The sequence below is a fragment of the Varanus komodoensis genome, unplaced genomic scaffold (genome assembly GCF_004798865.1).
Source record: "Varanus komodoensis strain SLA01 unplaced genomic scaffold, ASM479886v1 scaffold4, whole genome shotgun sequence".
NCBI classification, from domain to species: Eukaryota; Metazoa; Chordata; class Lepidosauria; order Squamata; family Varanidae; genus Varanus; species Varanus komodoensis.
This window is the reverse complement of record NW_025335941.1, coordinates 37205639-37229793: the sequence shown is the minus strand read 5'-3', so window position 1 is coordinate 37229793 and position 24155 is coordinate 37205639. Positions and strand designations below refer to the sequence as shown.

At 45.1% G+C, this 24155-nt stretch overlaps 1 protein-coding gene across 1 annotated transcript in view; it reads right to left on the bottom strand.

Annotated features, from left to right (window-relative positions):
• ATP1B1 (ATPase Na+/K+ transporting subunit beta 1) overlaps positions 1–539 on the bottom strand; it is a 35312-nt gene extending 34773 nt beyond the window's left edge. Inside the window, exon 1 of the mRNA XM_044441562.1 lies at positions 98–539. Coding sequence (XP_044297497.1) covers positions 98–197 — 100 coding nt within the window. The 5' untranslated portion in view covers positions 198–539. The remainder of the gene's footprint in view (positions 1–97) is intronic.
• Between the last annotated feature and the right edge of the window lie 23616 nt (positions 540–24155).

Below are 24155 nucleotides of genomic sequence, written 5' to 3'. Positions count from 1 at the left end.
CCGCAGATCCGCCCGCATGGGTCCCTCTTGGCGCGCCGCGTGCGCTTTTCGAGCGAGGAGTCGGGACGCGAAAGCGGGACTGGGGCAGGGTACTCACACCAGCTGCCGCCGGTCCTCCCCAGGAATTCCTTCTTCTCCGAGTTCCAGATGAATTTCTTCCAGTTGCCATCTCCTTCCTTTGCTTTCCCGCGAGCCATGAGCGAGCGAGGACCGAACTGCTATTGCCTTGGCGGGAGCGAAGAAGCGAACGGAGAGAGGAAAAAGGCCCGCCGCTTCCCCGAGGAGTCACACCGTTCCCGGCTATTCCCGCCTACTGCAGGACACGCGCAGGTCTCCAAACTGCCGGCAGGGGCTAGGCAGAAAAGGGAGGTCTTTGTGTGCCGGGCTGCGCGTCCCGCCCTCACGGGGGGCGGCTGGCTGTCAAGTAATCCTGGCTGGGACACGGGCAGCGCGCGCCTGCGAGGAAGGCTCCGCTCCCTGCCCAGAGAGGCGCACGGACTGCAGACTGGCTCGACCTGCTCCCAGCCGCCGGGAAGACGAGGAAGACTATGCGCGCGCGCGGGGGGGGGGGGGAGGCGTCAGCCGGAGGGGTGGGCAGAGGGAAAACCTGACTCGCACCAGGGAGGACAAATTAGCCCTATTCCCCTCCCACCGGTGCCGGCTTTATGGCCCAGGTCCTAGAAAGAGTGCCGCCCCTTAAAAATGCCGGTAGCCAATGAGCATATCAGCTCCTGCGAGGGGCGTGGCTTGGGGGATGGGGCCGAGGACGCGTTCTGCCAGCCGCAGCGGCTACGGGGAGCGCGCTGGGGCTGCGGCGGCTGCCTCCCCTCCCCTCCCTTCTGCGCCTGCTTCAGCACCTGCTTCTTGCTCCACGGCGGGGCTCAGGCGGGGACGGAAGGAGACGAAGGAAAGCCCAAACCTAGCTGCAGTTCCCTTCGCCCGAAGGAGAGGCAGAGCTGAGCCCTGCAGATACATGGCGGCGCGCGGGGGAGCGCGCACGAGAAGCCAAGGGGAACTCCGCAACCAGCTCCGGAGCGGGCCCTGAAGCCGAAAAGCGGCTGCCGGGCGAGAGGGAGGGCGGGCGGACAGGTAGTCGAGGGGCGGGGGCGGGGGCACCTGCCGCCGCTGGGACTGAGCGCTGCAGATTTGATCATTTACGCGCAAGGCGGCGGGGCTCAGCGCGGGGAGATCAGATTGGATAAGAGGCCGCGGGAGGTGGCAGAAAAGCAGCGAGGCGTGCCGACGCTGCGGGCAGAGACCGCACACCTGGGCTCGCCAGGAGGAGGAGGAGGAGGAGGAATCGTGGATGAGGGGAAGCCATACTTGGGGCGGGGGGGGGGGGGTCAACGGCGGTGAAATTGGACTGGGAGAAGCTGCAGGTCTCCTGGCACCAGAGTCTGCCAGTTGGGTGTTCTGGTGATGCTGCTTTGGGCTGTTCAGAAACGGGAAAGAAGACGTTAAAAAGAAAAGGAATATTAAAAGGATCAGTTTTGAGACTGATCTGTGGTGTCCCTTGTACGGCCAGAGGCAAGTGGGAATGGTTAGCACTCTTTGCCTGGTTAGATGGGCTACTTATAGGTAGTCAGGCTCGACTGGGAGACTCCGAGGCTGGATCCAGAAGCCATCCCTTCTAGCCACCTGCTTTTCCCCAGTGCCTCTCCCTCCCTACTTGGTCATGGCTGCTGCCCACTGAAGGTGGAGCTTTCCAGCCTGTCTGCAGCTTTGTAGCCTGGGAAAGCACTTCCCTGGGTCAACGTCCCACTAGTGCTGCTCGGTGTCTGAAGTCACCTTTCCCGCTGCAGAAAGTCCTTCGCATTCAGCGCTGTGGGGCTGGCTTTATCTGTCGTGCACTGCTTGTGTGTGTATCCAGGACCCCAGTTCTTGGAGAGGAGATACAAAAGGTTTACAGTTTTCATTCTTGAATACATGAAAATGTAGAATTTGAACCCGGACATAGGATGTGTGTGTGTGTTTGTGTAATTGGAAGGCCTTGGTGGTTAGAAGGCCATCACCCCCATGCATCCTCAGGAGTGGCAACAGGGCCCTGGGAAACTACAAAAGGGTTTGTTCCTTGGTGAGCAAGTGAAAAAAACACATGCTTTCTTAATGAAGGAGCTTTTTGCTCTTTGCATTCTCTTCTCCCATTATGCTCATGTGCCTTGAAGCTGAGTAGAAAAGGCAATGCTATGGTGACTTATCCCATCATTTTTCCTTTTCCTTTTTGCTCTTCTTCCTGTGCAACTTTTTTGCTGTCCCCTCATTTCTGATCCTTGCTGTACTCAAGCTTCATCACATACCAAGTCAACAATGGCACATTTAATGTCAACAGTACATCTCAACCCTTGCCAGTGTTGCCCTCGCCTGTGTTTGCATTGGAACACTTGCAAATAATTCAAGGCTGCTGGCCTGGGAGTGATGGAAATTCTGAAATATCTAGAAGAGGTCATGGGTAGGATGCTGGACTGGAGTTAAAGAGACAGAGGGGAGGCGACAGTTAAAAAATGATAATCAGAGTAAAAGGAGAGTTCAAGGTGCAGAGATGAAGAACTTAGAAGGGAAGAGAGATTTTCTCCTCTGTTTGACCTCAAAAACACATACTGCTTTACAGTGCAAGAGAGTCCTGTAGCAAATATGAAAAACACAATAGTCAAGCTGAGAAAAGGTTGTACATGACTATCAATTCTAATAGGGCTTTCCCCCATTTGATTCCGTGGAAATGACCGCTCGATCTGGTGCAACAGAGAAGCAGCTGGCATGCCAGCATTGCATGGTTTCCTGTGCAACAAAACGTAAACATGACATCCCTCTATAAGTATCTCAAAGGCTCTCACAAAGAGGAAGGTCAAAATCTCTTCTTGCTAATGCCATAGTGTAGGACACGGAATAATCAATTCAGGTTGCAGCAACCCATATTCAGGCAGGACATCAGGAAGAGCTTCCTCACTGTCAGAGCAATACAGCAGTGGAACCAGCTGCCTAGAGAGGTGGTGGGCTCTCCCACACTGGAGACATTCAAGGTGAAACTGGACAGCCATCTGAGTGGGATGGTGTAACTTGGTGTCCTGCAACAGCAGGGAGTTGGACCAAATGGCCTTCATGGCTCCTTCCCGATCTAATTTACATGCTGCTTCTCCACAAAAAGTGTCCAAAATGGCTATCAATGCACCAGCACTGTAAGTAAAAGAGAGCATCCCAATACTTCAAGTACATCAGTATAATAATAAGCAATGCAGTTCATTTCACTAATACGTTATAACATTTCAAATAAATTACAAAATAGGAAAGGTCAATGGTTGTAACACACTATCAGCTGTTATTTACCTGCAAAGTGTAAGCCAGAGCCAAATATACTGAATGCAGTCATACCTTGTTTATTGTGTTTTGCTTTATTGCACTTCACAGATATTCATCACATATGGATGCGTTTCAATTGTTGCGGCCTGAGGATGTGGACACGGTGCTTGGACTAGTCCAACCCACCACGTTTGCTTGGCCCTTGCTCCTCACGGCTGCTCATCAAAGCCAAAGGTGGGATATGTACCTGGGTCCAGGAGGACATCAACACCTCTCTGATGGGGGGGGGGGTCAGGTCCCCACCCCTTTGAAGGAGGTGGTGATCAGGCCCATCCTGGAATGGGCAACCCTGGACCCAGAGATAGCCACTAACTATAGGCCGGTGGCTAATATCCCATGTTTGGGCAAGATGCTCAAGCAGGTGATAGCCAGGCAACTCCAGACTCTCTTGGAGGACATTGACCATCTGCGTCCATTTCAATCTGGCTTCAGGCCTGGTTGTGGAACTGAAACTGTTAGCAGTGGCTGTCCTTAATAGGTACCTAGGTGGTGTAATGGCTTAATGAGGGCCAATACATTGAGGCTTAATCCAGACAAGATGGAGGTCCTGTTGGCGGGCGGTTCAGCCTTCTGGGTGAGCGATTTTAGCTCTGTTCTGGATTGGGTTGCACTCTCCCTGAAGGACAGGGTGTGCAGCTTGGGAGTGCTCCTCGATGCAGAGCTGTCACTGGAGTGCCAGAGGAGCGCTTTCCTTCAGCTTTGGCTGATCCACCAGTTGCACCCTTACCTGGATGAACAGTGCCTAGCAACAGTGGCCCATGCTCTGGTAGCTTCCTGATTGGACTATTGCAATGTGCTGTATGTGGGTCTGCCCTTGAAGATGGTCCATATAATTCAGTTGGTTCAGAATAGAGGTTCCAGGATGTTAACAGGACCAACAGGTATTCACATATGAGACCGGTCCTCTACCATCTACACTGGCTGCCAGTTGAAGTCTGGGCCCAATTTGAGTTGCTGGTGGTGACCTATAAATCCCTAAAAAGCTTAGGACCTGGATATCTGAAGGAATGTCTCCTTCCCTATGTGCCTACCCATTCCTTAAGATTGGAGGTGGAAGTCCTTTGGGAGTCCTCCTTGAAGGAGATTAGGAGGGTGGCTACCCGGAGAAGAGACTTCTTGGTGGTGGCACCCCGGTTATGGAATGCACTCCCCAGAGAGGCTTACCTGGCACCAACTTTGTATTTGTTTTGGCACTAGGCTAAAACCTTTTTATTTACCCATTATTTTAATGTTTGATTAGGTTTTAATGTGGGTTTTATCTTATTGGAATTATTTGGATGCTGTGCTTCATTTCATGCTGCTTTTACTGTAAGACCATCCTGAGATGCTAGTAGTTGGATGGTATATAAAAGCTTTAGATAGATAGATAGATAGATAGATAGATAGATAGATAGATATTGTGTTTTCTACAAATTTGAAGGGTTATGGCAACTCTATTGGCACCATTTTTCCAATAGCATTTATTCACTTTATTCCAATAACATTTATTCACTTTCACATTTTGGTAATTCCTGCAAACTTTTTCATCATTATTACATTTGTTATGATCTGTGACCAGTGATCTTTGATGTTGTCATTGCAATTGTTTTGGTGTGCCACAAACCACTCCCATATAAGCCAGAGAATTTAATTGATAAATGTGTGTATTCTGACTGCTTCATCAACCAGCCCTTCCCCCATCTCTCTCCCTCCCCTTGGCATCCCTATTCCCAAAGACACAACAATATTTAAATTAGGTTAATTCATAACCCTTCAAAGGTCTCTAAATGTTCACGTGAGAGGAAGAGTCACACATCTCTCACTTAAAATCAAAAGCTAGAAATGATTACGCTTAGTAAGGAAGGTATGTTGGAAGATGAGATTGGTACAAAGGGTCTAGCTTTTGGCCGTACAGCCAAGTTGCGGATGCAAAGGAAAGTTCTTAAAGGAAATTAAAAGTGCTACTCCAGTGAACACCTGACTGATAAGAAAGTGCAGCAGTTTATTGCTGCTATGGAGAAAGTTTTAGTAGTCTGGATACAAGATCAAACCAGCCACAATGTTCCCTTAAGCCAAAGCCTAACCAGAGCAAGGCCCTGACTTTCTTCAATTCTGTGAAGGCTGAGAATGATGAGGAAGCTACAGAAGAACAGTGCGAAGTTAGCAGACGTTGGTTCATCAAGTTTAAGGAAGAAGTCATCCCCATAACATAAAAGCACAAGGTGGAGCAGCCAGTGCTAATGCAGAAGATACAATTTATTCAGATCTAGCTAAGATAATTGATCAAGTGGGCAACACTGAACAACAGATTTTCAGCGCAGATGAAACATTGTTATACTGGAAGAAGATGCTATCTAGGACTTTCATAGCTAGAGAGGAGAAGTCAGTGCCTAGCTTCAAAGAACAGGCTGACTCTCTTGTTAGGGACTAATGTAGCTGATAACTTTAGGCTGAAGCCAATGCTCATTTACCATTCCGAAGATCCCAGGACCCTTAAGAATTGTGCTAAATCTACTCTGCAACAGCAGCTTTTGAGAGGATTGGCTCCAATTTTGAAAGAAGTTCTACTGTGCATGAAATGCTATTAAACAGCATTATTATTATTATTATTATTATTATTATTATTAGTAGTAGTAGTAGTAGTAGTAGTAGTAGTAGTAGTATAACATTTCTATGCCGCCCCTTGCCGAAACCTCGGGGCGGCTTACATGCTACAAATAAATCTTTCATGAAGGGAAGTCAATTGATACAGCAAACTTCATTGTGGTCTTATTTTAAGAAATTGCTACAGCCACCCCAGCCTTCAGCAACCATCACCCTTATCAGTTAGCAGCCATCAGTACTGAGGCAAGATCCTCCACCAGCAAAAAGATTATGATTCACTGAAGGCTTAGATAATGGATAACATTTTTTTTTAGCAATAAAGTATTTAAAATTAAGGTATGTACATTTTTAAACATAATGCTATTGCTCACTTGATAGACTACAGTATAGCGTAAACATAACTTTTATATGCCCTGGGAAACCAAAAATTTTGTGTGAATCGCTTTATTACCATATTTGCTTTATTGCCGTGGTCCGGAACTCAACCCACAATTATCTCTGAGCTCTCAGAAAGTAAATGGGAAGCCAGAAGGGTATAATTTAAGCCAGGGTGCAGATGAGACTTATCTACAAACAGGAGTCACTGTGGTTTTTCTGCTGGTGTGTGGACTCAGTTCCCCAGCTTCCTCAAATTGTACTTGTTTCCAGATTGAATATCAATTTCCTCTTCTTCCTCCTTTCCCCACCTCCTGCCTCACTTCAGGTGAAGGGGCTATTGGTAAGTGTTAGAGCACATATTTTGCATTTAAAAGGTTCCAGATGTGATCTCTGGCATCTCCTATTAGGGCAGAAAAAACTCCTGCCTGCAACCTGAGAGAACCACTGAGGCCAGTCAGTACTGATAAACTGGGCTAGGTTTGGCCCAGTATAAGGCAGCTCCCTGCGTTCTAATGACCGCCTTCAAAATAGTAATGGAAACATTTGACGGGGAAACCATTGCCTTGAACAATCATTCTGGGGAGACAGGAAAGCAGCTTCCCAATTAAAACAAGGGCCAGCCCACAGTGCTGCTTAGAAAGTTTCTTTACTCTCATTCTTAAAAAGCACGGGAACTATGCTACCACCTAAAGAACTGCTTTTCTTGGTTCTCAAGTTAATATTTCTGGTTTATATCTTTGCTTTTATATTTTGAGCTTTCACCTGACAAAGCAGAAATAGTCATTTTATTTGTGTTGCTATGGCAAATGGCTCCTTTCTCTGCTCTACTGGAAGATGACAAATGATGTAGCTAAGTGGTACTACTTTGAAAGCATGTGCACTCCAGGCACTGGAACCTTCCATATAGCCTGAAGTGCCTGGTCCTGCCTCATCTTGGAAGTTAAGCAGGGTTGGGCCTGGTTGAAATCTGAATGGGTGACTTAAATGTGGTGAACTGGCCAGAGAGCTTTGGCCATGCATGATATAGAAAGGTAATGTAGCACTACTACTAGTAGTAATAGACACAGGACTTCTTTAAACATGGCAAAATTGCATGGATCCCATGTGCTCATATATGAAGGCCTTATGTACATGCCCTGGGAAGCTTTAGCACCCATATATGATTTCTCAGAGCATAAATACAACAATCACACATGACAGCCGTTTAGATTCTGACCGGGAAATGATTTCCATAGAGACACCTAATCACATTTGTAGGCCAGTAGTCCTATGTACCAAATTATCCTTGATGGTGCTGAATTCTTTGGAGCAGAAGTCTGTCTATGTTTGGTAGCCAGATCAATGCAACACAAATCTGTTATGTTGACTAAAGATGCTGTCCTTATCCTGATCATTTCACTGATCATTTGTAGAGGGCCAGCATTGCCCCATGGTGGGCTCATAGAGAAGTCTATACTTTTGTATAAAGTTGTTGACATCGTATGATTGTGCTTAATACAGATTGAAGATCCGTCTGGGAAGAACTGTGTAGCCTGCAGAATAAACAGTGAGGCAGCAAGCATTTTGAAACTTTGGATGAGCATTGACATTCTTGGTTTGCTTTTAGTTGTGGCATCAAGCCAGAATAAAGATGGGGAGCCATCACTGAAAGAAGGTTGGGCAGATGGAGCCTCTCAAAATCCCTCGCAAACCTGGTACTGGCCCCAAAGCACTAAAATCTTTTCTCAAGTGAAATTAATAGGGCCGGTATCCATTCAGTCCCTATCGAAAGTGGTGAAATAGGATTATGCTCTTTCATTCCCCGCTTCCTGAATGTTACACTACATTAGGCAAAGAAGTATTTGTGGAAACCCATGGGTAAAAGGTTAAGAAAAAAATTGCATGTGGGCGGCACTCAAAGTCTCCTAGGGGCACCATCCAAGAAGCGTGCCTCCTCTAAACTTGCAGAATCCACTGGGGAGTGGAAGGAGGGTAGAGGTGAGGATGTCCTTGACATTCCTCCAGCATGCCAAATACTTAAACATACGATTTCAGCCATCTTGGTGTTTAACACTGGTTGACAAACAGAGGAGATGGAGGCAACTCCAGGATTCTTTGTATGCTAGTGGGGCCTTGCTCCTCCCTCCCTGCCTGGGCCCCTCCCTGACTCCTTTTGCCAGCTCTGAAGCTGGTCGTGCAATTTCAGATCTGCCGCCAGCATGGCAAGAACTGTGCCATCTGGAGAGGCAGAGGCAGGGCACTCTGCCTTTGGAATCCTGGTTTTGACCTTGGAGCTTCTCTGAGGTTGAAGCTGGGAGCCCAAACTGTCCTACGACCATCTAGATGGCATCTTGTGGCCACAGGAAGGCACCCTAATAGAATGAGTTAGAGCATGGCCTTTGGGATATACATAGATAAAATGTCCTCCACTCCCTCAGTTTAATGAGGTATTAACAGTATTCAGGAATTGCTTGCATTAAAGAATTATCTAAGCAATGCACACAAACCATTAAACACAGGACAGATTAGCTTCCTGGGAATGCCTGTTGGAAAAAGGTTTCCTTTCAGTAGGTGCTGAATACCCCATAAGCCTTGACTCCCACTGCGGCAAAGGTAGTGGGACAGCAGCCCGTGAGGGCTTGCAGAGCAAGCACCACCCGTCTGGAGAAAAAAGGCAGCTCTGCAGGGAGCCTGGATGGCTGGCTCTGAGGGAGGTCCTTCCTCACAGGGTGGGTGTGGGCGTCTCTGGAGGTCATGACAGCGGCCACAGGCAGCGGGTGGTGGAAGCAGAGGCACATGTGTTCTCTCCTGCCTCTGGACGCAGACCTTGCACCAGCCATGATTTGGACTCGGGTGTGAAAACATGAAAATTCAGGTTGGCCCCACCAGTCCTGATATATGGACTGTAACCCAGTTAGTAAAGTACAATCTAAACTGTGTGCAGGCCCTTATAGCAACATTTCCCTCAAGTTTACACAGTAAAGCCTTACGTTTTAATTGAAAACGGCTTTTAAAATGTAATAATCAGTTTTATCAAAGTGAACTTTGAGCGCGTACTCTGTGAGATCTGCTAGACAGAAGGTGTACTTTAACTCGGCCATTTAATTGGTTCTCTTCTAGTGTTCCCTGAACATTTGCCAACTAAGCAAGTGCTCTAAAAGCTCCTTTTAATAAGCGCTGACAGGATACTACCCATGTGCCACTTCTTTCCAGTGAAATGCTTTGATGCCGAAGTTTTTACACATTGTTTAACAGACCAGTTGCCATATGCAAGGACAGGTAATCTAAGCTGGCTTCAAAATGTCAGGAGGTGGTCTAAGTGTAAATCAAGAACCCTATCATAGGCTGCCAGAATCCAGCTGCTAGAAAGCAGCATCCTGCAAAACATATAAATTGCCAAAATGAGGAAATATGCTACCAAACGTAGAACGCACAAATGTGCATCAAATGTGCATGCACATTTTTATATGTACAAATACACTTTCAGAAATCATTTCTATGATTTAAATGACAACACAGTAAATCTCACCACATTGTGGAAGACTATGTCCAGGTGAGCAGTGTGCCTACCTGTTCAGTCTGCAGCCGAGGTGTAAACTGCTGAGCTGTCACAGTTTTTACAATTCTCTATCTTTAAACTAGAATCGGACAGGAGAGCCCTTTAAACTTAGAATGGTCCTCTGGCACCCTTTTAAACAGAGCAGGCTTTCTGTAACAAAAGGCACATGGCCATCCCAAAGCACCCTCTGTTTGCATTACAATGATTATTTTTCTTGTATTTCATCACTTTGGATTAATCTAGTGGGGTTACAGGTGTTTGACTGGCAGGCTGAAAGTCTGAAGTTCTGTGCTACCTGAGTGCTTTAATACTGAAAGTGATATGTGTGTCTCTTCAGTTTGCACTATGAAACCATGGCATGAAGATGCTCCATGGATGCTCTTCACAAAGGCAGATTCCAGCATGCCCTGCACAAATGCCCCTAGAGCAGGAATAAAGAACCCAAAGGAAATGCATGCCCCTTGTTTCATGCAAACATCGGTGCAGCTCAGACCACACCCAGTTGGCAAACTCCACTGACTTTGGTCCAGTCCTGCCCTCTTTTGTCTTAGGTCCCACCCACTGCTGGAATGTTGTCCCTGACAGGTTTCAGCCAAGGCAATGTGCACTTTGGCAGGCAAAAGAGAAAGAGTGAAGCGGAGCAAGTGGTAGCACTTGACCTTCATATACTCTTAAGTCAGCAAGTAAGCATGTGAGTTAGAATGTATTTTTGTGATCCTTTTCAGCTGAAAACGGTCCTGGGCAAATGTCCCACAGACCATATGATGGCTCAGAAAACACCATCTGAGCTTGGAGATAGTGCTCTGACCTCAGGAGGGAGAGTTGGAGAACTGCCTCTGTCCCCACCCTTTGCAGCTGGCATGGAGAGAACCCCATCAGCTGTCCTCCAAGGTTGGAAAGTATTCTCAGAGGAGGAGAAAAGGGGACTTTCCAGTGGGCAGGAAGGGGAGGAGACTGGAGGTGCCAGGATATGATTTATTATGAGCTGGCTTCAGCCTTTTTCCTTCCCCTCTGAGTGCTCCCATAGGCTGGAAAAGCATCTAATGAAAATATAGAAAATTGGAGGATGGGAAGCAAAGATCAATTCCACCACTCTTCCTGCTCTGCCAGCTTCAGCCCCACAGGGCAGAGGTATCCTAGAGCCCTCCAGAGGGCTCCTGAGCAATGAGAATACAGTCCAGTCCATAGGACTGTGCCTTACCTGTGATAAGTGGACCACAGGGACCCCACTGCACATGTATTGCACTCACCATGAATTTGCAGAGGCAAAACTGTGAAATGCATAAATGCCTTATTGCTTTCTATTTATTATTTTTTTATTTATAACATTTTTATGCCACCCCCATTGCAGAAAGCCTTGGGGCGGCTTACAAAGCAGGATAAAACAAACATAGAATAAACATTAAAAATTCGGAGCATCTCGGCTGTATCATAAAACCAATAAATAAAAGCAACAGTTAACAATTAAAATATCGTTTAAATAAAAAGGTCTTGGCCTGGTGCCAAAAAACAAATGACGACGGCGTCAGGCAGACCTCTCTGGGGAGCGCATTCCATAGGTGGGGTGCCACCACAGAAAAATGTTATTTTGCCACCTCAAATACACGTGACGCACAATGATAGAATTATAGAATAGTAGAGTTGGAAGGGGCCCCTAAGGTCATTGAGGAGAATCCCCTGCTCAACGCAGGACTCTGAGTTGAAGCATCTGATAGTGGCAGATTGGTGCCTTTGATTAGGGTTCACTACACCAAACAGCAGCCAAGTGGCAGATTGAGAGGGTGATTTCCAGCAGAGAAGGATGACTGGGTGAGAGGGGTGCCTCCATCTGCTATTTCCACCCCCTCCCCCTCCCTCCAGCTGCTTTTCTCTCAGTTGGGTCCAAGAATGGAAATGATCTTGCTTGGGGCGGAGGATGACTGAGGGAAGGGGAATGCCAGGGAAACCATGCTAGATGGAAGAAAGATCCATCTAGCACCATCTCCCACCTGAAACATCCTTGCTGGAAGTCCACTACTCAGAACTCCACTGCTTTATGGCTATTCGGTGGGGACTTGCATTGGAAGAGGGATTTGTGGGAAATTTGTCTCTGTCTGATCAGACTAGAGTTTATTCAGTTCACAGGAGCCAGAAGTGAACTTGAACCCAATTGCAAGCTATATTTAAAGTCTGTCCATTTTTGTTTTTGTGATGCGCCTCTTAGAATAGAAACATCAGTGATGGAGTTTGAAAAATGCGAACCTTTGAAAAAATGCAAGCTAAAATGAAAACTTTTAAGTAAATGCAGACAAACATGATAGGAGCAAAATATGTACCTTTAAAAATGATGAATATATTTGGGGAAATATGCTTCAAAAATGCTGAGATCTTCATCCAAATAAAAGAACAACCCCCCCCCCCCCACTCTCATATACAGTCACTAATCAGAATGAGCTTCAAGGTGGAGTTCAGAGAAGCTTGACCAGCTCCTAGGAATATAAGAAGCTGCCTTATACAGTGTCAGGCCATTGGTCCATTTATTTCAGCATGTCAGCACTGGCAGGCAGCAGCTTTCCAGGCTTTCAGGGGACTTTCTCAGCCCTTCCTGGAGATGCTGGGGATCAAACCTGGGCCTTTCGGCTTGCAGTACAGGTACTCTACCAGGGCTGTCTTAACGCATGGGCCTGATGGGCACTTGCCCATGGGCCCCAAACTTATCTGTGTATGTTAACCCTTGGAAAATGGGAAAACTTCCAAAATTAACAGTAGTTGTAGTTGTCGTAGGGGCCCCAGTACACTGCTTTGCCCGGGGCCCATGATGCTGTTAAGATGGCCCTGTACTCTACCACCAAGCAATGGCCCTTTTCCTAGCTTGATGTTTTGCTGACCTGCGCATTCCTACTTTTGAAGACATGGAAATGTTGCCATCATGGATAGTCTCATCAAAAGAATTTGCAAAGCTATATAAACAGTACTGAGATGAACTCATTTTACTGGAAGCTGGTGTTAGCATGCTAACACTGGATTGCTATGTCACTGTATGAACAAACCTTATAAACTGGTAATATGCTTGAATAGAGGGATGCGGGGGAGGATGCTGAGGGAATTATTGGATGCATACACATTTCCAAGTATTGTTATTTTCCACTTCGGCCTAGGAAAGAACTGTGTGGAAGATCAGGAAAGCTATTATCTGCAGTGGAATAATACCAGCTGCAACCGTCGCCCAAGTTCTGCTCCACTGATTTCAGTGCAAGGTGAATGTCTGATGCTGTGTTGCTCCAACAAAGTATCTATTAGGGATCCACAAGGATGCTTAGCAGTCATTTCACAAAAGTCAACTAAAAATATAGCAGATCATCAAACCAAGGAGGTGGGACATGATAGTTGGGGTGGCAACTTACACATGGCCAAAGGAATTCCTCACTAAAAGAGGACACAGGCCTGCATGGCATTTGCAAATGCTGGTAAGTGTGTGTGTGAATTTAGAAAGAAGCACTATAAATTAAATAGAAATGCAATGCTCCCTCACCACAGTAGAGAAGACTTCCACAGTTCAGGCTAGTGCCACATGCTTACTATGGATGGGTAACATCAATGCTCAGCGGTTTCTTCTTATGGTTCTTTAAATCAGATTTGGACTGACAGTCCTTCAAAATGAGGGCTGTCCTCTGTAATGGAGGAAACGTGGCTGCCTTAAATACTTTCTAAATACCTGAGGGGCTGCCGCAAAAAGGAAGGCAAAAACTTGTCCTTTGCTGCCCAAGAGGGCAAGACTGAACAGGGTTAAATTCCAGGAAGGTCAGTTTCAGTTGACAATGGGAGAAACACTGCGAGAGGACCAGCAGTTTAGCAAAGGATCTAGTTATCTGGGTCAGCCTTCCTCAGCCTGATGCCTTCCTTCCAGATGTGTTGGCCTGAAATTCCCACAATTTCCAGCCAGCATAGCCATGTTAGCTGGCACACAGGGATCCATTTTGGAGGAATCCATTTTGGAGATGGGGATTCATCATTCCCAGGCTTTGTTCTCTGGGCTTTGTCTAGATTCATTTGAGTTCCTGGCTGGGAATGCAGCCTGCAAGAAGCATGAGCAACAGCCTTTGTTTGTGTTGCTGTATGTGGCACAGAAAGTTGCCAGTTGGACAACTTTAGTTCTGCAGTTGTTTATGGATTTCATTTTGGCTTAGGTCACCTTCTGAGGCTGGGCCAAGCATGAGAGGAAATGCATGAATTCCCAAGAAAGGTGATGCAAAAGAGTGTAGCAACTATAGGATTGTTGAACTAATTTCCCAAGCAAGCAAAGTGGTGTTTAAGGTGTTGAAACAAAAGAAATTAGCTTTTATGGAGCAAGTGATGCCAGGTGTTCAAGTTGGATTTCAAAAGGGAAGATATATGTTGGCTACTGGAGCACACCAAAGAATTTCAGTAGAACGTCAGTCTATGTTTTATAGATGACAGCAAGGACTTCGACTGAGTGGATCATAAGACACTATGGATGGTCCTGAAAGAAATGGGTGTGCTTCTACACTTGATAATCCTGATCGGTATCATTAGCAAAGAACTACTTTAGTTTAGGATATGGAGATACATAATGGTTTCCTAAGGAAAGACATCAGACAAGGGTGTATTTTAGCTCCCTATCTGTTCAATCTGCACACACAACATATCATAAGGAAAGCAGGATTAGGATCAGAAAAAGAAGGAGTGAAAACTGGGGAAGATACGGTATCAGCTGCATATCTCAAATTACTAATATGTAACTGGCAGAAGGCAGCAATGAGCTGACTCCAGATGAAAGTGAAAGAAGAAATTGCAAGAGCAAAACTGCAACTACAGGAGAATGGCTACAGGAGAATTTCACAACTTTAATGTCAATAATGAAGAAATTGAAATTGTGAAAGATTTGGCTCAATCATCAATTCAAGGGTAGACTGCAGCCAAGAAATTAAAAGAAGACTGAGAGTTGGAAGGGCAACAATGAAGGAACTGGAAAAGATCATCAAGTGTAAGGACATTTCACTGGAGAGGAAGCATCATCTACCCCATTGCTCTCCTTATCACTATGCATGGCTGTGAAGGCTGGACAGTGAAGAAAGCAGGCAGGATGAAACTTTATAAATGTGTTTGGTGCTTTGCAAATACCCCGGATAGACAGAAAGACAGGTTAGGCAGTCTCACTCTGTATTTTCTTTCTCTGCTCTGGCTCATAGTCTGCCCAGCATGGCTTTGTTTAAAAAACAAAAATGCAAATAGGAAGATGATTAATGCATTCAAAACATGGTGCTGGAGGAAAGCTTTTCTCTGGACTGGCAGAAAGGCCGAGGACTACTTGTGAGATGGATTTACTCTGTAAAAGAGTATACAAGAACTGAGCAGGGCTGTCAAGGACTGGATACCTTGGCGGACATTCATTCATAGGGTCGAGAGAGTCAGAGATGACATGACAGCACATAACAGCAACAGTCTTTAAGAAACAGTTGTAAGGAATTTAGAAGACCTATGAGTTCAACCTTCCTCGAGCACTGACAAGAAAAACACACATATTTTGAATGTCATCCATAGGCACACATTGCTTTCTCTATTCAGGCAAGAGCTGTCTAAGCCCTTCTGACTTATATAAAAATGCATAATAAATATAGCATTGCCAACTTTTCTTTTGGCAGGCTCCTGCTCAAGAGCTGTTTTCCTGACGTAGAGATGTATGCATTCGAAGTGTGGGAGTTTGATCAGAAAGGCTAGCAGCCCTGTGAGTAATCATTCATGGGATTGTGGCTTAATTGTAAGAATATATAAGTCATTCCAGGGTCCCCCCTAATCTCAGCATGTTAATAAAAAGCAGTCCTGTGATAATGCTTGTTGTGTGTGCAGCCACTTGGGAGCTTTTGTAGGAGAAAATGCTGTATTGGGTATATAATGTGTACAGTGGATGAATGTCACCCCCCCTCCCCAACTATTAACCTTTGGATAATTCTTTTTTAAACAATGTACATCAGAAGGTATGAAAGGTGAAAGTCACACAGATGACCTACTGAGAAGCAGATTGTTGCAAAGGGCAACAAGCCCTTCTTAGCCATGCCTTGAAACAGTGATGTGTACCTTTCCTATGACAGTGTGTGTGGAAAAAGGCCTTCATGGTAAGCCACAGAGTGATAGGTACCATAAATTAGGGCTGGTGCTAGTAGTCAGGACCCCAGGAAGGGCACAGCTGTCAATTCACAGAGGATCTTTGCCTGGCACCACCTCCTCAGCTTTGTTACCTGTTCACCTGCTCTTTCTCAAAATGCAAGCACTGACAGGGGTAAGGAGAGGGGGTAGATGTTTCCTTTCATCTTGTCCCACCTTCAGGGCAGCATTGAAGATTGAGCCCAGAGGAAGAGGGCAAGCAAATGGGGCTTTCAAAGCGCAGGTCCTTTGAAGGCATCTTGCCCAAGGCTAGGGTGGCCATGTGTCCTGCTTATCAGAGGAGAACACAAGGTAGTGGAGCCAGGGCTCAAAGGGACACAGGGACAGCAAGCATTGATTATCTGGGATGTAGCACCATCTGTCACCTTGCCATCAGAAACCCTTGTTCCCTCTGAGCTTAAGGGCAGTCCTTACAGTATCTGGCCTGGGGAGGGGGGATTAATCAGGAACAACATAATGCAAAGGTTTCTTGGGCGGCAATTTTTATGCAAATTGGCACCTTCCTTTGTCCTCTGTTTTTGAGCAATGAATAATTGGCCATGCTACAAGATGCACTTTCAAAGAAATCATTGCAAGTGCTTTTGAATAGACTATTACTAATTTTGAGCTGTTCGAAAACAAGACATGTGCAGGACACTTTCCAGTGAAGCAAACTGATGCACATTCCCTTTGGTGCTGAAATAGGCTTGTGCTTTTGACAAAACCCAGCCAGTTGTATTAAGGGGACATGGGCTCTCAAACCTATATGGAATCCATCAATTCTGGTCTTAGGTCTACCAGCTCTAACATCATACACCTAGAGAAGCCCCACTGAATGTACTTGTGCTAAATGAATCTGCATAGGGTTGGTCTTCCAGGGGAAGAAGGATCAGCTTCATAGCTTGGGAGAGCTGCCTGATCTCATACTGTCTTTGGATCTTCAGGAGTCCATCTACACCCTTATGCCTGGTGCACCAGCTGTGACCCTGCCTGAGTCATTCTGACTTGGCATCTGTGCTTTGTTTACTTTACATCTGCAATGTGTTTTATGTGGGGTTACCCCTGGAGAGTGCCTCGAAGCTCCAATGGGTGCAAAATGCTGCAGTTATGCTTCTAAGCAATATGCCTTACAGGGCCCATATGATACCTGCACTGAAAAAACTGCACAGTTTTATCTTAGAAGGCTATCTAAGGGACAGCCTGTTATGAGCCTATCTGGTTGTTAAGATCTACAGCAGAGGAGCTCCTGAGGGCACCACTGCTTGCAGAAGCCTGTTTGTTGGGCACACATGAAAGGGCTTCCTTCTGTGATTTTCCCAATCTGGAATGCACTCTGGTAGAAACTACAATTGCTCCCAACTCTATTAGCCTCTGGAAGAGGTATAAAGACACATCTTAGCCTTTTCATGCTTTAACTGTTGTGAAAGCTCTTCTTTATTATTGCTTCAAGGTTTTATTGTTTAAATCGTTGTCAGTTCGATTAGATCATGACGGCTTTTTTACTAGAACAGGCAGTTTGCTGCGGTTATGTGTTGACAAGTGGTCTATCACTTATGGTCACCCTATGGGTGAAAGTCCTCCAAAATGTCCGCTCCATGGCATTCCTGCTTAGTTGCTCTAAAACCAAGGCTGTGGCTTCCTTTGCACAGTCCGTCCATCGCTTATTTGGTCTTCCTTTTCTTCTTTTGCCTCACCTTTCCCTAGCATGATTGTCTTCTCCAATAAGTCTTGCCCTATCAGGATGTGAGAAGGCTGCATATAAATGTTAACTGATCAGGCACAAAAGGCTGGTCTGTAGCAGCAACAAGAACAAGAATCCTGTATCACTTCAAAGCAGCAGCAGACTTTCTCCCCCTGTAAGGACCACACTTCCTTATGGGCAGTCTGCCAGGGCCTTTGTGCGAATGAGGTCAAGGAGACTGACGGGCAAGGCCAGGTTCCTTCGCTCTCTTCCTCCTACCATCTTATTTTCTGTCTCTCCCTTCCTTTCTGTCCAGCAGGAAGGAAGGAAGAGATGGTTCTTGCTAGAGGTCCAAACTGATCACCTGCAGAGGTTTTTTGACATTAAGCTAAGAGCTGAATGAAATTAGGCTATGTGCTGCAGCTTGTCCACCCCTCTTCTAAGACTAACATTTACTTATTAAGGCATACATTTCTGTGCATTGAAGTCAGTTTCATCCAGTGATGGCATTAGAAGGCGAGGCGGTGGAGATGAAATGCACACAGCGGGGTCAAATGGGTAAGAAATGCAGAAAATATACTTTGCGGCAATTCACATAAGTGTTCATTCACAACAGTCATAATTGCCAATAACACAATTAACTTAGTAGTGCTAGGTATAAGGGCAATATGCTCATCCATGCCTAAATAGATAGAATCACCTCGCTTAATAAATGCTAATCCAACAGTTTCAGTAGGAGTTTTTGAAATTCCCCCATTGGAGAATGGTGGTTTTCAGGTTGGCACAGTGTCCTGGGAGACCGAATTTCCAAGTCTTGCCAATAGGATTACATGTTCAAGTCCTTCGGCTATTTTAAAAGTCTTGCTCCTCTTTACTTTATAAGAAACAAACAAACTTACAGGATTCCTAAAATACATTTTAGGTCTTTATTAGGTCTACTGCAGCAAAAACAACCAAGTGTCCCGTGGGACCATAAATTCTAACCACTTCATTCTGACATAAGCTTTCATGGGCCACACCCCATTTCATCAGATGCACAGAGTGTTACTGCACATTTCAATAATGGCACTAAGTAAGCCAATTAACACGTTCAGTATGACTATATGTATCTATGCCCTTTGACTCATTTTTTCCCTAAAGTGCATAAAACATAAAACTGCAACAAAGAATGCTTATGATCCTTATAAAACCAACCAAGGGCAATTTGGTGTAACAGAGACAAAAACCGGGTTGGATTTCTTGATGCAAGTTTGGCCCTCTCATGAAGTGAGGAAATGAGCCTGCCCTCTCCGTGTAGCTGTCCAAAATTTCTCTTTGCTATCTCAGTAGCAAAGCTTTTGTGCAAGAGATTGATCCACTTGATCTTCTGGGGCTCATACAGTTCCAGAAAATGATGGTATGTGCATGCACCTTGCAATTGCTTTAGGATGTGTGAGAACCATGTACACATGGCTCCCCTTGAAAGCACATGGCCCCTTCTGCTACTTCCTAAATCTCTGTGGGCATTTAGACACAATGGGTGTGTGGTTCCTGGCTTTTGTCTCCATTCTAAGGACTGGACTGGTCACTCACAGTGCAGTCTGTTTGTGGAAATAAGGCACGTCATCCTCGGGCTTCCTCTGCCCCCTGACACAAGTGCCTCACTCTGCCTACTGCTTATCGTTTGCCTGATGCTACAGCTACTCAGGTGTCCTTTTCTGCATACTTATTGAAGGCACAGGAGCCTTGCCTTGTTCTCAATACTGATGCAACCAGGAAGAAGAGCTCTGGGGCTCATTCACCCACTCATTTGGAGTGTTTTACCGGTACAGCCATAATCTGCATCCATACCTATCTGGAGGAGCAATCCAACTATTTTAAGCACGCAAAAGTTTCACTCTCGGTCAAACCTTGGTACTCTTGATTTTATTTTAGTACATGTACCTCTCCATTTTGCACTCTAGACACAGGCCAGTTCAGATGTAGGTGCACTTAAAACCATTGATTAGGATGTACTTAAGTGCACTCAACATTAAATCAGATAGTAGTTATTATGGGTTCCCAAATGTGCAGGAGTACAAGTGATGCCCTGTCTACAAAACCTGTCCCCCCCCCCCGCCCGCAGTGTAACTGTCGTGACCCAGCAGCACCAAGGTGCATGGAGACTGCCCCGATTCAGCACAGTTGTTCTAAACACGGGGATGAATCCTACCATCTATCCTGAGGGGTTGCAGTAAATATAATGAACCTTTTGCTAGATTTTTGCCTTCTTCAAGATGTTTGACATTCCCTCATTTGATCAAGAACAAATATTTCATTGAAAGCTGGTGACACTCATGACATCTCTTTATGTAACCCTGCAATATTGGCAAATTATAAAATAAAACACTACTTTTTAAAAAGGAAGTATTTTTGTGTGTGCCTTTCAACAGTGCAAGCTGAGCAGAACAAACTGCCCTCTTCTCTTCTTTTTCTTTCAAAGGCAGACTCTGCTATATAAACAGAAGGACAGCCGCCTAGTTAGATCAACGTTGCACAGAACTGTCTGCAGACACTATAAACAAACACAAAAGGGGGAGAAAAGCCATTCTACTCATGTGATATGAGGACTTAACATACGGAATCCTCTATGAATGGGAAACCTACCCTAAAGGCAGGCCTTTCGATCCACCCATATCATCAGGGACCTTGAGTTGGAATAACTTTGTCTGCGTGGTTATCTGACTTTGAAGTCTGGCAGCCCAGCAGGATGATGAAGCCAATACGCGCAGCAGTAGCAATAAGCCAATCTGTGCTTCAGCAGAGACGTACAGGCAGCACAGTCAACTTTCTCTTCCCTGCACAGGGAATTCAGGACTCAGGAGCATTAGGATTATTTGTTCAGGTTTTCTCATAATAAAAACAGATAAAAGAAGAAGAAAAACGATTGAAAGTGGTTCTTTATACAACCTGATGACTGATCAGGTACAATTCTTCAACATGGCATTTATTTCATTTTTACTTATTCAAGATTTCAAATCTACCTCTTCATTTTGGTTGCTACCTTCCTCAAAAGAATTGAAGTGCTCATTGCCTTTGGATACACATGTGCCTGCATTTTAAAAAGGAAACGTGTAAGAAGAAATCAAAAATATGAATCCACTGTATTATAGCATCATAGTTATTTCAGAATGCCAGTATATTTCTTAAAAAAAACAAAACAGAAGAGACCCAGAACCAAGAGTTTCATTTCCAACTGCTAGCCTATACCAATATACTGCCTCCAAGATGTGATTGGCATGCTGCCTGAGAAAGATGCGACTTACAGTTAATATATCTGGAGGGCAACAGCTTGGAAAAGGCTGCTCTAAAGGGCCTTGTATGGTCATTGTTTGGACAACTTCTCAAAGGTGGAGAACTTGTGACCCTTCAGAGGTTCTTGGACTGCCACTTTCATCAGCTGTAGCAACCACAGCCAATGATGAGAGAAAGATCCAGTCCAAGAACACCTGGAGAACCACAAAATACCCACCTCAGGGCTACATGAAGGTATATCACTCTTCCTAGACATGTGTGTCCCTTACATATCAATTGGGACTGATAGAATGCCCCAGCTGTACTCCTACACAACTAGTGGAGTCAAAGCCGTCTCAAATATCAAGGTTCTTTCCTCCTCTGCCCAAAATGCCACACCCACCAATCCCCACGATCCCTTAGCGGATGACACAAGAACTTCACAGCTCTTCAAGGACTTTATATTCAATCTGAAGTTCTGCGGTGGACACAGCTCAGAATACATACAGATACATGTTGCCAATTATTCTGAAAGGGTTTTATCAACATTTTATGAATAGGAAACTAGAGAGAGGGCAACACAATTTTCAGACAAACACTGTGTGCTCTTTAGCAAGAGGCCTCTTTAGCAACCATGCTCTGATTGTACAGTTCCCCCATTTTAGTTTAGACTGTCTCTGAATGCTATCATTAAAATGTGTCTAGCACAAGCATTTCCTCCAGCCCTTCCTACAGTGACAATGAGAAAAAAAGGGAACAAAAACAAACAAATTATCCAACTGGACAAATGGAAGAGCAGTGAAGCAGCTGAAGAATACATGCCTTACGAACAGCTGACTGCTCTTCAAGGAGTGTTTTGTCTGCAGGTTCGGGTCACCTAGCATCAGCGAACGATAATAACATTCTTGAGATGAACGGATCATTCCTGAAGTTACTTTTCTAGATTTTTCTCCTGTTTGTGTACACAGAATGAAGGTATAGAAGCCTCTGATCTGAGGCACTGGAGTGTACAGTGGGCAAAAATATATGGAAATGGTGCCTTTGGAATTCAACGATTCCTTCCTGAAGTTCATGGTTAGTGCTAATGGATGGGCACACTTATGTCTGCATCCACATACCAAAGTAGACCTGAAACCCCAAATAGTTCTCTCTCTTGCTCTATGCCTGGCATAAAGCATGGCAGTGAGAAATAAGGAGCCTTTTAGGAGTCCACAGTGAGCTTCTGGAATGTATCCCAATCTCTTGCCGGGGCACTGGAAGTAAGCAGAAAAAAAGAAATTGGATCTCAGGGTTTGAAGCTTAATTAGGGTGCAATCCTATGCGAGTTTTGACAGAAAAAAACCCGCACAGCTCCGACCATGTGATAAGCACCTATATTGCTTCCTGAAACCAAAAGGAGTCCCAGAGCAATTTGTAAAAAGGATAAAGTACAAAGAATATACCACATATACCATCTTCATTAAAACCATATACTCTTACTAAAGATGTCCAGTCCAAAGATCCCGTCAGTCAATCCCCACCCAGCATAGGAATGAACATCAGAAACCAAGGCCAAAAGCTTAAACTGGGCTGGGGGTTGCCAAAACTATAGTTCTGTATGTGTGGAGGGCACCTGGTTGGGAAGTTTGTTTTAGTCAGTACGCAAATAGTTTAATCATGTAGTGTAGTCCAGGGTCAGGAACTGCTTTTGGCAATTTGATACAGTGTCCTGGGTACCACCACAATATGGCTTCCAGGAGAGGTGTGGCAAAGGACAAGGAAGCTTCCCCAAAGGTTGACTTCAAGTCAGAAGTGAGGTAAAGCATTTTTGGAAGTATACAAGTCACAGTGCAACTACAGAATTAAAGAGGATAACTCAGATCTTTCACTGGGCTCAAAAGCTGCTGCGGTTTTCTTTCTAGTGCAATCTATTTACTGTGTCTACTTGCTACCTGCTCAAGTCAATTCCAAGGTGCATCATTCCCTGCCTACATTGCTTGCCTCTTTCTCATTGATCCAGCTTGTTCCTAGAGGCTGGATTGGCTCCTAAGGTTGCTTTTCATTCCAGAGGACTCTGTGGTATTTGCATATCAGGACTACACAACAAGCCATGGTGTAGTTGTTGCTGTTGTTGTTTTTACCATTGTGGATCTGCTGTGTTGTCTGAACACAGTTATGATATTTCATCATGGTAAGTTTGTTCTTTATAAACCATGATAAGAAATAATGGTTTGTTTTAGGATTTCTCTGTGCCACCATGGATTGTTGTGTTGCATGAACCCAAGATCATGGTTTCTATGGTCCTGGTTTACAACTATCACAGAGTCCTCCTGAAAGAGTGGCAACAGGGCGGGAGGAGTAGCAGTTCACCACCAAATTTCAGTGGCATCTGCTACAGAAGCTGAATCCTCTGTCGTCACTTTGGAACTGTTGAGGATGCTTAGAATGGACAAATGGGCAGTTTTCAAGCTAAACTTGTTCACTGAAGCCTCCACAGTGATGTGCTGCCCAAGTCAGTTAATTGCAACTTTTGTTTTTTTATTTATTGGTGGTCCAGCAAGAGCAGTGGAGGCTGCTCATTACCCCACTCTGATGTAGCATAAGAACATTTCTATGCACACTTACCTGAACACAGAGGGATTTACTCCTGAGTACACATGGATAGGTCTGGCCTCTATGCCCTCTTTGTGGATCCCTGCACTGTGATCTTTGGGTCATGGGTAAAAGTCGTCCACAGGTCCGCGTTGCTCACTGATTCTATTGTTGGCAGAGGCTTAACGCAGACTGCCTGCAATTGTTCCATTACAGCCAGCCAAGCTATCCCAGTTTATTGAACATGCCATGTGCAACTGAGAGGTCTTTAATTAAAGCCATCCAGAAATCAGATAAAGACAAGCCTGTTCTTTCATATTAGCAGAGACAATGCTGCTCCCTTCCAAACCCATCAATATACTCAGGAGAAAGCAAAAATAAACCTCTGAAAACTTTGGTCACACTCAACCATGAACTGAGCCTGGATGCTACTGTGCACAGTGACTAAAATGCACAGTCACTAACAAGACAAGATCAAATTGACAGACAGCCACTTAGACCTTGTAAGCCAAGCTACATAGAAAGAAAAGGGGCTTGCAAAATATTGCCCTTGTAGACAAATTAAAAATTGGGTGATGCTTCATGTTTTTGGGGTTAGTTGGAGCTCCGTAGCAGAGCACATAGTTTGGATGTAGACGGTCCATGGCATCTCCAGGG